The sequence below is a fragment of the Zychaea mexicana genome (assembly GCF_025766255.1).
Source record: "Zychaea mexicana strain RSA 1403 chromosome Unknown BDB00scaffold_129, whole genome shotgun sequence".
Lineage (NCBI taxonomy): Eukaryota > Fungi > Mucoromycota > Mucoromycetes > Mucorales > Lichtheimiaceae > Zychaea > Zychaea mexicana.
In genome coordinates, this window is record NW_026516792.1 from 59,875 (window position 1) to 72,655 (window position 12,781).

Below are 12,781 nucleotides of genomic sequence, written 5' to 3' on the forward strand. Positions count from 1 at the left end.
AAGTAAGCTTGTCGCTCCTTTTCTCTCTGTACCCTCTCCTCCTCCTCCTCTCGATACGCCATCAACAAACCGCTTTTAAACTACCTCGGGTGATGGTGGCCCGCAGTGGCCTTCGGCGTCGCATCCTTCGCGTGCATTGTAAGTCCAGAATATCAGGTTGCCGATGAAGAAGAGGAGCACCAAGCCAAGAAGCCATGCTCGAGAACCAAGCCAAGCTTTCATCATGGTGTGTGTGTGTGTGTGGGTGTGTGTAAAAAGTGTTTGGAGCGAAAGAGAAGAGAAAGAAAAGAAAAGGAGAGGCCAGAAAAGGAAAAAGCAGCGCGAAAGGAAAAAACGGGCTGTGCCTATTTATATAATTTCAGCGGTCGACACTGGTAACTCTCTCACTGACTTCCGATACTTCCACCACCGCAGTGTACGGCTCCCTTTTTCTCTGGATTTCGCCGGCATGCTTGATTTTTTATATAATACACAGGGTTGTCTCCTCACACCATTTAATAGCTACTACATACACACTTCCTTGGACCTGCGGCTTGTCTGTATGTACTACTCCTATCTCACGTGTGACACACTGGTTGATCTTTCAAGCCATGCAACGGGTTGGACCAGAACGTCGATCGTTCTACATACGCGTATTTTTTCCCTAATACCCTACTGTTTGGGTGGCGAAACGTCGCACAAACAAATCAAGTACCACTTTATAATCCCACCCCGCTTCGTTTATATTTCTCTCAAGTCGATCTTTTTCTTTTAGTCTTGAAGCTAAAATAGCGCAGCCATGACGTGTGGTTTAGCATAATAATGTGGGTGCATGCATCTGTAATGAAAGCTTCCCAGCATTACCAGGAAAGAGAAAACAGGGTATTTACTGCCAAGGCTTAGCGTAATAACCAATCCCAAAACGAGGCGTTCGGACCGTGCATTGGACATATTACTGCGTGCACAACTTACCACATTTATACGTGCACAAACACTAAAGATATGTAGCAAAAACCAAGGTTAACTGCTTTTTTTACATTGTTTTTTTTTATTCTTTTTTTGCTGTCCTGTCCTTTTCTTTAGTGCTTTTCCAGGACTGTCGTCCAGCCATTTCGTCTTGTTCCTTTCTTGGCCCATCTGATTTTGATTTAAAATACACAAGTTCGAAAGAGAAACAAGGGAAATAAATGCGTCGTTTGTTAATGCGTGTCTGTATAACCCCTCAAGCTGGCAATAAATCAAGTACATGTCACTTACAGCTCCAATAGTCCTTTGGCCTCTGGATTCTTCTCGGGGTGGTATACTGCTGTTGGCAGCATTGTCTCAATGACGTCGTACATGAATGCCGGCTTGGATTCAGTTATCTCGCCTTAATTATTTTTTTTTTCCACAGTTAGCAATTGTGTATATCTCTCAGCAACCCGTCATGTTGTTACCTGGTAACATTGGCTTTATAAAGTCGAATACACAGTCAGGATTTCGCTGATGCCGTAATTCAATATCTCCCTCCTACGATAATAGCAGTAACAATAGGGTGTTAATAGAGCACAGCTAAAAAAAAATGGGGGTTCATGTTGTACGAGCATTTTACCTTTCTGAAAATCAACAAACTGAGTTTGCTTTTGTTAAAGTAACGGTATTCGCCTTTGTGTATCTGGTTGTTGATATTCTTCTTGATCCAGCAAAAGTTCTCGACGTATTTGAATCCCCAGCTTTCTGCAATCATCACGATCCGTTGTAACCATTCCTTTTCGATCCATACAAAAAGGAAGCCCAAGGGTACAATTTCTGGGACATTTAATCGTGCCTTTCGAGATAGAGCCGGTCAGCCAATCTATTCCACATCTACAGGACCATCATGATTTGCAGTCGCTTTTCTGTCTTTGCTCACTCACCAACTCGTCAATGTGTATTTTACCCGGTTTTGGTTCTTCGCCAGGCAGCAGTAATGGAGGGTCCATGTATACGCAATTATACGATGTGCCAAACTCTTTGAGATCTAGTGACAGAATATCTTCCACTTCATGATAGCTACGTAAATTCCCTTCAGTTTCTCGTCGTATTCCTTGTAACCAATCGCATTATCAAAGACACTGACCTTGAAGCAACATGCTCTGGCTCCTTATCGGTATACCTTAATATACTGTGTGCCCATGATCGTGGTATCGGCTTTCCAGGAATTTTGACGTATGTTGGTAAACTTGGATCGATCGTGCTTTTGTAGTAGTAAAATATATTGAATACAAATTACTCCCTGTCAATATTTTGGCAATACCATCTACTCCGTCAATGTTACCTGACTCTCTTTTTGACCATAAAGTAATTGCCATTTCGATCTTGCACCTGAACCTGCATAATCTTGTATCTTGCAATGATGCTTTCACGATCTGTGCCACTTCGGCGACCACCGCCAGAAGAGGATGCGCGTGGTGTCGATCCTGCTCCACGTCTTCCTCGTTTGGGCTTTGGTACTTCTCCAAACTCTCGGTCCCAAAAGTCGTCATCCACATGAACATAATCACTAGTCATTTTCAGAATGGCGAGAGTAAGCTGACCCATACGCACATACAAATAAAGCTACTACTACTACTACTACTACTACTACCAGTAGGATCACATACTCTTCTTCAAATAGTTCGTCCGTGTTGTTTTCATGAAACTCGACCTGCCACAACTCCATGGCATCTAGATCTTCGTCATGAGTTTCCATCAATGCACTTCTGACAGTGAATGCCGATGTTCGTTTGAACACTTCTTGTAATTGTTCTTCGGTCAGTGGTTGTTGTCCCGGTGCTCCTATTGGTGCTGGCGATTTGTTGCTATAAGTGCCATTGGTTTCTTCTTCTATTTCTTCTTCTCCTCCACCCAAGTTTTCTTTGTTGTCTTCAGTAGGAGTTGCAGGTGCTGGCGAACTGGCGATTTCGTTTTGAATCCGTTCCAGTTCTTCGAACTTTTTCATAATAGCTTCAACTGATTCTTCGTCTTCGACGTAGCCGACATAGTGGACATTACTGTTCATTAAATATAACGAATGCATTTCCATTTTTAGCATTGACTACCACGTAGTAGCAGAGAAGGATTTCTACCCTTTGGCATATACTTGCCTAACAGGAGTGTTTCTCGGTTTTCTTTTTCTTCGCGATCGTTCAGACATTTGTTTGATCGATTTTTTGATTTAAATTGAAAAGGGTTAGGGGAAGGGCGTATAATTTTTTATTGCTGGGCAAACGCGCAAGTTCCCCTTAATTCTTCTTCCGCGCGGTTTTGAACGCGTCTTTCGCGTCATGGCGGATAATTGTGGAAGAGAAGGAGGCCCATTATGCCTCTCTATTCACTGCTCCTGCGCCCATCAAGATTATGACAGCAAGTCGATTATTTAAAGTTGAAATAACTGGACACATTTAACGTTTCTCATAATAATTTATTTGACCAATATATGTAGCAAAATAAATAAATAAATAAATTAATGAAGAATGCTTAGCGACTTATTGTATTTCAAGCCGGTTCTTTTTTTTTCCTTAGTGAGCAACAGGATCAGCAATCTTGTATTCTTCAACCAACTGGTCCCATGCCTCCTTTTCCTTGACCAAATTCTCTTCACCCTCCTGGTTTGTGTACAACAAGAAGAAGGCAGTGAAGGGCTTGTTGACCAATTTGCCCTTGTAGGTACAATCTTCAGCTGCGGGACGAACACCGTCCAACGAACCAAGGCGGACAATGTACTTGGCATGCGAAAAGTAGCCGTCATCTGAGGTGTATACGACAGGTTCCAAGTGGTCATCCAAGTTACCAGCATCACCACGCTCGGCACGGCCTTCTTCCAAGGTGGTAGTCTTCAAAGGACGGGTGGTACCGACCCAAGAGCCATCGGGGTAGTAGGTCATGACGGGGACAGGATCCAAGGGGTCGGCTCTTTTGCGATTATAAGCGAATAATTGGTTATTAGACATAGAAAAAAATACACCGATAGATCTAGCGAACGCTACGAGAGATTTGCTAAAGCAGCACTTACTGGGTACCGTTTAAAGGAGCCATAGCCACCTGACCGATTTCCAGACCAGGCAGATCAAATGGTTCTTTGCGCTCCTTGGTTGGATACAAGAATGCATGGGTTTGCACATTGTACCAGTGTTGGAAGCCAGTGCGTTCTGGGTTGCATTGGTACACACGGTTGCCCTTGGCATAGAGCACATCGTAGGCATTGTTGCCCTCTGGAGGTCGCAAGCTTTCCTTGACGTATGCAGCAGATGGAGCACCGTGCACATCAGGAAGGATATCAGCAAGTGCAACGGACGAAAGGGTGGCGATCAGGGCAGTGGTAAGGAACTTCATTGTTCTTTTGATGTTGGGATCAGAAAAAGAAGAAGAGTGGAATTGCAAAAGATGACTGTTCTTTTAAAAGCTCTTGCAAGTCATCTACAACTGGTGTGTGGTAGGTGCTTTTGTTGTTGTCGGCATGAAGGGAGGAAAGGGATAGAGGGGTGGGCAGGGTTAGACAACGCAACAAGTAGAAGTTGTTTTCACAATGCAATCATCATACGATTTGAATCGAAACTACATTCTTTGGGAGCCTATATACTCCATCTCTGCTGTACGTAGCATACTCTTCATACCGATGTTTCTTGCTGTTAGATCTATTCTATTTCAGTCAGATGCATTGTGGGCATGTTTGTAGCTACCAAACACAGTGTTTCTTTTCTGTTTGCTGTTGTGAAAAGATCATGCTACATTTGAGCCTTCTGCTGCTGCGGGTAATGGTGTGATGTGCGATATTAGAATACGCTTGACACATACGCATCACATTCACCAATAAACTTTGGTATAAATCAGCACCAGAGGAGAGCTGCTAAATATATATATACAAGCCCTTTGACCCTTGTGCAACGTTCGGACAAGGTCGTACGGAGTCACACACACACATCGCGTTGTTAATGTTGCTAAGCGTGCACAGCCGCTTGATTTCCTTTTTTCCTGTTTTTTCCACTTGCAACCTTTTTTTACTTTTTACTACTTTGATAATGGTAATACGCAAAACTGAAAGAATAAGACTTTTATACACCAAGGTGAAACTGAATTAACCTTGTTTCTCGGTCCGTTTTGCTTTTTTGTTCTTTTGGAAAAAAAGGCAGACCAACTTTCAGACGAGCAGATCACAGAGTATCGCGAAGCTTTCCAATTGTTTGACAAGAACGGTGATGGCAGCATCAGTGCCAAGGAGCTTGGTGTCGTCCTTCGCTCCTTTGGCATGAACCCTAATGATGCCGAATTGCAGGATATGGTAACGAAAAAATATCTCGAAAAAGAGAGAGCCATGGAAGATTTTCGGTACGTGGAGACTAACTTTCTTTTTTTCCACACCTTCCTTAGGTCAACGATGTCGATGCTGATGGCAACGGCACCATTGATTTCCAAGAGTTCTTGGGACTGGTCAAGAACTTGAAGACAGATAATGAAGCTGATGATCTGAAGGAAGCATTTAGGTAAAGCAGCTGTGGGGTGTATAAGAATCCGAGGAAGGATATGAGGAGAAGACGAGATCATTTCCTTGCGCGTAGATGATGATTATGTATTCACACGGATGGCTTGTCCCACTTGTTACATACACAGAGTGTTCGATGCAGATGGCAATGGATTAATCGATCGAGATGAGCTTCAGAAGGTTATGAAGTCGTTGAACGAAGAGCTTTCAGACGAGGAGCTCAGCGCCATGATCAAGGAAGCTGATGTAAGCGTCTTTTTACCAGATCAACAAAAGACAAAAGAAAAAAACTTGGGATGGCTGACTGAGTTTGCTTATGATTCATGTAGGTCGATGGTGATGGTCAGATCAGTTTTGAGGAATTCAAGGCCATGATGGGTGCTAAATAAGACAACCCGCTCTCAACACACTTCTCTCACCACAAATAGCAACAACAACCATAGCAACAACCACAACAAACAAACAACACAACTTGTAATCTAGTTTTCTTTTCTCTCTCCCCCTCGCCTTTGTGCTTAGCTTATCCTATCATTCATCTCTTTATTCCATCCTCCACATACACAATCTCTTTCTCTCAACTTAAATATATATATTTTGTCATACAAGCTCGGCCAAAGTTTCATGTGTCCAAAAAGATTTGGTCAGAAAAGAATCTGTACTACATTCGCTGTTGTTCGGAGAGAAACCCTAGTGATAGTACCTAGTGTGCAGCAATAGACGAGTTTTCCCGACTCTTCCGCTTACCTTTAACTTTCTGCCGGGTCGTTTACTATAAAATTTATGACAGCCATTCCTAAAGTATTGACAATTGCTGGTAGCGACAGTGGAGGGTACGATTCTCAGTAGTATATTTCTATTGCAACGGAAGCCTTCAAGCAAACCGACGACTGAACAAACACATTGCGATTCATACATATTTTTTTTATAGAGGTGCCGGTATTCAAGCCGACATTAAGACCTTGACTTCACTGAACGTGTACGGCAGCTCTGTATTGACTTCACTGACCTCGCAAAACACGTTGGGTGTCGACGGCATTCATGACGTACCTACCGACTTTGTACGCAAGCAGTTGGAGGCAGTATTAAGTGATATTGGCACCGACGCAATCAAAATGGGCATGCTTTCGTCTTGTGCCATTATCCGCACGATCGTCGAGACGCTGAAAAAGTATCCCTACGACAAGCTCGTAGTCGACCCTGTCATGATCTCCACCAGCGGCTCCAAGCTATTGGCTGACGATGCAATCCAGACGTTTATCAACGAACTGTTGCCTATCACCATGGTGTTGACGCCCAACGTGCCAGAGGCCGAAGTCTTGCTGGGCAAGGCTACAGGATCCATCAAGACGTTGGAAGATGTACGCGAGGCTGCAAAGCAAATTGGTGCTCTGGGTCCCAAATTTGTCTTGGTAAAGGGTGGCCACTTGCCTCAAGAAATCAATGGCCAAAAGAAGGTTGTCGATGTGCTGTATGAATCTGCTACAGGTGCTTTTGACGACATTGTAAACCCCTATTTGGATACCAAAGACACGCATGGCACCGGTTGTACTCTTTCTGCTGCCATTGCCGGCGAGCTTGCCAAAGGTCAAGATGGTAAGTCAAAACAATGAAATCCTTTTCTTATACTACTAGACAAAGGGCGCCAACTTTTACCTGTTAACATCAACTTCAACCTGAAATAGTACTTGGATCTGTCAAGTCTGCCACAACATATGTTCAAGACGCGATCGTGTCATGCTTGGACTCGCTCGGAAAAGGCGCAGGACCAGTGAATCATTTTCACAATATCCACGCAAGACCTTACTCTGGGTAAAGATTTCTACCCTTACAAGCACCTTATACACTAAGCAAACAACTGACAACGTATTTCTTTTTCGTCTATTGGGACTATAGCAATAGCTTCGTTAAAGCTTTGGTCCAGTCTCTTCCTGAAGGTTTATGGGATGAATTTATCGACCATCCGTTCGTTCGCGGCATGGCTGATGGAACATTGCCTCGAGAATCCTTCATTTATTATTTGAAGCAAGATTACCTCTACCTGCAGCACTATGCGCGTTCCGCTGCATTGGCTGCGTATAAATGTAAATATACCATATTTGGTATCTGCCAAACTATATGTAACATCATCATCTCATTTTCTTTTGTGCGTATGTAGCTCCTAACATTGATATGGCCGCCCGAAACGCAAAAATCATCATGCACATTCAGGAGGAGATGCAGATGCATCTGAAGGTAAAGAGGAAAAAAGGAAATGGAAAGACCCTTCAATGGATTGCCTACTCTACATGGAAAACTAAAGAAGCCCTTCTTTTGCTTTAGTACTGTGAAGAATGGGGCATCTCTAAAGAAGATATCTTGACGACCAAAGAGAGTGTGTACAATGTTGCTTATACTCGCTATGTCCTTGATAAAGGCGCCACAGGTGATCAGCTGGATCTTCAGGTAGCCATGGCGCCATGCTTATTGGGCTATGGTGATATTGGTGTAAACTTATACAACGATCCTAATACCAAACGAGGTAAGCCTTTTTGTTAATCCACATAAGACATGTGTCATGCCCCCTAGTCAACGTTTAGCTGGAAAATAACACAATTTTTTTTGCATTATTAGATGGAAACCCATATTGGGAATGGATTAAAAACTATGCCGACGAATCTTTTCAAAGTGCAGTAACGGCAGGGAAAGGTAATTACGAAAGTGAAGGAAAGATTCAGCAAAGGAAACAAGAAGAAATCGAAAAAAAGGAGCTCATTCTCGGCGATATAATATATTTTTTTTTGCTTTCGTAAATTAGAATTACTGGAAGAGTTGGCCATTCATAACGTGTCAACTTCGCCAAGCCGTTTCAAGGAAGTCTGTGAAATTTTCGAGCAGGGTACTCGACTTGAGATTGCATTCTGGCAAATGGGTCTCGACCGTAAATAGGAAAATTATATATCATAGAATAATGTATAGACATATAGCACAAAACAGCTGCATTTCTCAAAATATATAGAACATGAGTAAATATAAAGAAAAGAACCATTACAAATGGCACTTGTGCCAAAAAAAAGAAATAACTCTCCGTTAAAAAATCGCAAGTTATCCGTTCATGATTACCATGGATATGAGCATATATAATTGGCGACAATGGCCAAATTATAGCATAATTACAACCCATTTGGCCTATTTGAAGCATGGAGGCCTTCTACTCCACCAATGATCCGCAGCTATGTAAACGGTGATGAGCCTATCAACAGTAAGCGTGACACACACCAGCCAATACAAGAAGCTCTGATAAGTCTTTGGTCGGTCATCACAGTGCATAAGTTTATCTACCAGCCGGATCATCAGACACCGTCGTCTTGATGGCTAGAATATTCAAAATAGCTAGATTCATTGCCGGAGAATGCAACATCATCTTGAAGATACATATTATCTGCTTTGTACCCATGTTCTTTGACATAGTGTTGGATTTCTTGAACACATCCGATGAAGTTAATCTTGTTTATTGGCTTATCGCAAAATTACGCACTTTGCCCGAATAAATGCTTTAATCGACCAAGTCCTGGAGTTTTTAGTTTATTGAACTTGCTACACACCTCTTTGTTATAAAACAACACTTATAGCTTTTTTCCCACTCAAATATTTTAGCTAATAGATTTAAATATACAGAACCGCTTTTTTTATATTTAACTTGTTCTTCTGCATCTTTAAAAGTGAAACAAACGGGGGTATGAAAAATTTAGTATGTCATTCTTACCTATCCTTCAAGTTCTACAAATGAATGAAGGTGAAAGTTAACGGTATTGAAATTAACGGAGAATCACTGTCAAACTGTAGATGTTCAGCTAACAAATGAGAAAATCTACTGTGCAAGCAAGCCTCATATAAGCAAGGATGTAAGAATATTACCGCATTGGCTGCAACTTAAATTGATACCACGCTTTTCTGTTTTTACAGTTAGTGATATGTACAATGGTAAAAAATTGAGGCTGATGATGCTGCAGGTGGAGGAGAGGGGTGACACTCAATTACTGTATGTATGTGCAAAGGACGAGCCACGGGGCATACTATTGTTGCTATAAAAGTACAGGAATTACGATCACAAGATGATGTTGTTGCTACTAGTATTGCTAAAAAGTTTGCTTATCGAACGCCATCCGCTTCATATCACCTTTCAGCCAAATGCAAGGAATGGATCCGACAGAAACAAGAATTGCTGTAGCAATCATAGACATTGTCATGTTATTTGGTGGTGATGCAGTTGGTCCGGCACGTAAAGCGTCTGTGACTATAGTAAACACCAACATAAATGCTGTACTTAAGGACCATATTATATTAGAGGATACGGACTCAGGAACCGGGAAAGAAACTAGCATCACGTGTTTGTTAGGACAGGTTGCATAATTAATATGCAGGCGCAATTGATACAAGCAGCTGCTGACGCTATTTACTAACAAACGTACTTTCACAAGCATATTCGAGCTGGACGGGGAACAGGCCCATAGAGAAAAATCCGATCATAAAGCAGATACACAGTAGTATTCCATATCCATTTTCGACAACTATGTGTAGGCAGCAGAAGGTTACAATGTTAAGATCAAAATTGGGAAAAAGGGGTGGAGCATGTATTTGAATAAACACTTACTTGCGAAGATAACAAATACGTAAGTCCCACAAACCATGGGTGTGAACAGTTTGATTATCATCAAATGCTGTGCTGTTTTACCAGTCCAGTAGCCAATCATACCGCCGCCAATGAAGCCGCTCAGCATCAGCATAGATGCTGCAATTCCACTTTGTTGCTCGGTATACCCGAACGGCGTCGCCGCTTCAATAACAACAACGCAAATGGTAAAAAACATTCCAACATTTACTGCAGTTGAAATGCAAATGGTCCAAAACTGAAAGTCCTTGGCCAAGGTCTTGAATCCTTCCCACACACCCATTCTATCTATGTCTGCGCTCACAGATGGTGCATTTTTCGGTTTGCTTGGTGTGAGCATCACAGGAATTGTGCTTACGGTAGCAATGACCGCAATAATAATTAACTAATGTGTTTGGAGCAGAATAACAGTAGCAGTTAGAGAATTCACGGTGGTATTGATTTAGTTCTGTTGTTGATTAAATTATAGAAGGTATATGGTTTGTTGCCATTATCTGAATTTCTTTTTTGACATACCGTTCTCGGTACATGATCCACCTCGTCCGCAAGTGCTGGCATAAGCAATGGTGCTATAAGCATCCCAATGGATAAAGCTAAATAAACAGAAAATAGCGCAAGATGGAATATTTAATAACGATATCGAAAAAGCCCTCCTTCCCCTTCCTACACCATCGCAGTTGTTACTAGCTTTGAGATTCCCCAGAACCCAAACTTTTTTTGGGATACCTACATATAAGCGTGTTTGCGACTACACGATGTTTTGGAGCAAACCATACAGAAACAAACTTAACATTATAATTAATAATAGGCAAAACAACTGACCAATTTATTCCTGTCTCGTGAAAAGAGATGCGTAAAAAAACTGGATTCTTCTTGATGTATACCTTCGGTGCTACACTAATTAATGGTGAATAAAAGGATATATTTAGAAGGAAACATATAATGATAATATGATATAAACTCACTTGTAAACAAATGGTCCGCCAATACTGCTAACAACCTGACCAAGCATGACCAGAATATATCGTTTTTCAGGGGCAACTATAATGGCAAAGCATCGTATCCAGCAACCGATAAAATTGATACACCCCGTTACGACAATCTGATAATAGATCAAAAGAATTTAATATGAAGAGCAAAACGCACAACCGCTGTGAGCACCGGGATGGACATATGCATGTAGCCACATATAGACTAAAAGTACAGGACTTACACACACTTTAACGCCAAACCGCTCATATGCATAGGCAGCCACGAGAGAAAATATTGCATTCGATATGGCAGCAACATTGGAAAGCCAGTTGAGTTGGGTTAAGTCAACATGCATCCATGCCGCCATCGTATTTGGTGCACTGGAACCAGTCACCCACATCATCGCACAGGCGCAATTGACAAGCATGATACAGACGGTGACGACCCAAGCGCTCCAATGTGTGTTAAGGGATTCGTAATTGCTCTTATCAATTATCACTGCATCATCGATTCCAGGGCTTATGTTACTATTTGGGCTGAGTGATTCGTTGCGTATTACGTATTGGTAGTTTTCTTGCTTCTCTTCCCTCTGTTGGTGCTCATCATATTCCATCTTTTTTGGTGTAGTGGATTTCAAGCCGATCTTTAGTTCAAGTTTCGTTTAAAAAAGTGACTTTGTCTTGATGTCAGAGGAACAGTCGTTAATGATAAGATAGGAGGAAAGAATGAAAGTGGGGAAGAAAGAAAAGAAAAGATGTGTATATTTCGCCCAAGAAAGGGATAAACCCTTTTACTTAAATACTTACTTGTTCAATTAAGACAAAGACAAAGGGTGATGGCGCTTTCAATGCACATAATTATCCTCTTCCAACCAAGAATCTGGGATTTTCCCTTGATAAGAAAAACAGTGCACATGTCTTTAAACAATATAACTAGTAACACCAATGCCTCTCAAAAGTGACATAAAGAATTACTGGAAAGCATCAAGCATAAAACATTGATCTCTATAAGGGAATGACGAAGTTCTTCAGATCAGGAAGGTTCTGAAAGACTTGACACCCAACACAGTCTACAACGCTATCAACAAATGGAAGGAGAGAGTCTCTGTGGCAAACAAACCAAGAAAGGAGCGACCCCTCAAGGTCTCGATGAGGAACCTAGAATCTATACTGTAGTGTACGCCGTGACCCCTATTTTCCTTACTGACCATTACTGATTCCACGAGGCTGATTATGCAAATGCAGGCCTTAAAAATCTTTCAAATCACAGCGATCAAGTGAGTGAAAATGAGCGGCTTAAAATTGCGTTCTCTGTCACGTAAGCCAGCATATTGTAAAGGACACATGGTCAAGCGACTTTTAAGGACATGTAAAATACAAGGATTGGACACTGGATCAGTGGACCAACGTGATCTGGTTTTAAAGAGTCGTGAATCCATGTGTGGTTGGAAACTACGGACTTGCAAGCGCTTCCGCCATAAGCATATCCTAAAAACACAAAAGTTTGGAAAGGGATCCGTCAGGGTCTGCGGCTGCCTTTTATGGACAAAAGGCTTGGAGTCACTTGTCATGGATGGCGAAGCCGACCAAAACGCGTGTGCCAAGTGTCTGTCGCATCATTTCCTTCTATCACTCGATAAAGTCATCAGAGGAACGAGGCGCGAGTTTATTTTTCAAAAAAGATGGTGTTAATTGCTATATAGG

The 12,781-nt window shown here is 41.9% G+C and overlaps 6 protein-coding genes across 6 annotated transcripts; 3 read left to right on the plus strand and 3 right to left on the minus strand.

Annotated features, from left to right (window-relative positions):
- The first annotated feature begins 82 nt into the window (after positions 1-82).
- On the plus strand, positions 83-877 carry BDB00DRAFT_96064 (uncharacterized protein). The gene has a single exon (XM_053129717.1). The coding sequence runs from the start codon at positions 164-166 to the stop codon at positions 752-754; it is 591 nt and encodes a 196-aa protein (XP_052973975.1). The 5' UTR covers positions 83-163; the 3' UTR covers positions 755-877.
- On the minus strand, positions 686-3,203 carry BDB00DRAFT_96075 (uncharacterized protein). The gene is made up of 10 exons (XM_053129718.1): positions 3,084-3,203; positions 2,601-2,990; positions 2,276-2,500; positions 2,078-2,194; positions 1,875-2,010; positions 1,571-1,786; positions 1,416-1,488; positions 1,237-1,348; positions 844-1,116; positions 686-762 (listed from the first exon to the last, which is right to left on the minus strand). The coding sequence occupies exons 1-9, from the start codon at positions 3,131-3,133 to the stop codon at positions 1,059-1,061; spliced, it is 1,377 nt and encodes a 458-aa protein (XP_052973976.1). The 5' UTR covers positions 3,134-3,203; the 3' UTR covers positions 686-762; positions 844-1,058.
- A 167-nt stretch (positions 3,204-3,370) lies between these two features.
- BDB00DRAFT_983480 (uncharacterized protein) lies at positions 3,371-4,617 on the minus strand. Its single transcript, XM_053130000.1, has 2 exons — positions 3,992-4,617; positions 3,371-3,891 (listed from the first exon to the last, which is right to left on the minus strand). The coding sequence occupies exons 1-2, from the start codon at positions 4,309-4,311 to the stop codon at positions 3,498-3,500; spliced, it is 714 nt and encodes a 237-aa protein (XP_052973977.1). The 5' UTR covers positions 4,312-4,617; the 3' UTR covers positions 3,371-3,497.
- A 380-nt stretch (positions 4,618-4,997) lies between these two features.
- Positions 4,998-5,847, plus strand: BDB00DRAFT_792470 (uncharacterized protein; the record flags this gene model as incomplete). The annotated part of the gene is made up of 5 exons (XM_053121120.1): positions 4,998-5,000; positions 5,105-5,257; positions 5,347-5,459; positions 5,587-5,704; positions 5,788-5,847. The coding sequence occupies 5 exons, from the start codon at positions 4,998-5,000 to the stop codon at positions 5,845-5,847; spliced, it is 447 nt and encodes a 148-aa protein (XP_052973978.1).
- Positions 5,848-6,238: 391 nt separating this feature from the next.
- BDB00DRAFT_885113 (Phosphomethylpyrimidine kinase-domain-containing protein) lies at positions 6,239-8,383 on the plus strand (the record flags this gene model as incomplete). Its single annotated transcript, XM_053128384.1, has 7 exons — positions 6,239-6,288; positions 6,387-7,051; positions 7,141-7,267; positions 7,352-7,539; positions 7,614-7,690; positions 7,778-7,976; positions 8,253-8,383. The coding sequence occupies 7 exons, from the start codon at positions 6,239-6,241 to the stop codon at positions 8,381-8,383; spliced, it is 1,437 nt and encodes a 478-aa protein (XP_052973979.1).
- A 1,132-nt stretch (positions 8,384-9,515) lies between these two features.
- On the minus strand, positions 9,516-11,505 carry BDB00DRAFT_947874 (major facilitator superfamily domain-containing protein; the record flags this gene model as incomplete). Its single annotated transcript, XM_053129540.1, has 6 exons — positions 9,516-9,812; positions 9,907-10,005; positions 10,191-10,491; positions 10,861-10,891; positions 11,072-11,208; positions 11,320-11,505. 6 exons carry the CDS (start codon positions 11,503-11,505, stop codon positions 9,574-9,576), a joined length of 993 nt encoding a protein of 330 aa, XP_052973980.1. The 3' UTR covers positions 9,516-9,573.
- Between the last annotated feature and the right edge of the window lie 1,276 nt (positions 11,506-12,781).

Excerpts from the sequence above, each read along its gene's own strand:
- BDB00DRAFT_96064 (XM_053129717.1), top strand. The coding sequence starts at position 164 with ATGAAGAAGAGGAGCACCAAGCCAAGAAGCCATGCTCGAGAACCAAGC.
- BDB00DRAFT_96075 (XM_053129718.1), bottom strand. The coding sequence starts at position 3,133 with ATGTCTGAACGATCGCGAAGAAAAAGAAAACCGAGAAACACTCCTGTT. Across the intron at positions 1,349-1,415 it reads TATAAAGCCAATGTTACCAG|GCGAGATAACTGAATCCAAG; the intron begins GTAACAACATGA and ends AAAATAATTAAG. Across the intron at positions 1,117-1,236 it reads GCCAAAGGACTATTGGAGCT|ATGGGCCAAGAAAGGAACAA; the intron begins GTAAGTGACATG and ends AATCAAAATCAG.
- BDB00DRAFT_983480 (XM_053130000.1), bottom strand. The coding sequence starts at position 4,311 with ATGAAGTTCCTTACCACTGCCCTGATCGCCACCCTTTCGTCCGTTGCA. Across the intron at positions 3,892-3,991 it reads GCTCCTTTAAACGGTACCCA|AGCCGACCCCTTGGATCCTG; the intron begins GTAAGTGCTGCT and ends TAATCGCAAAAG.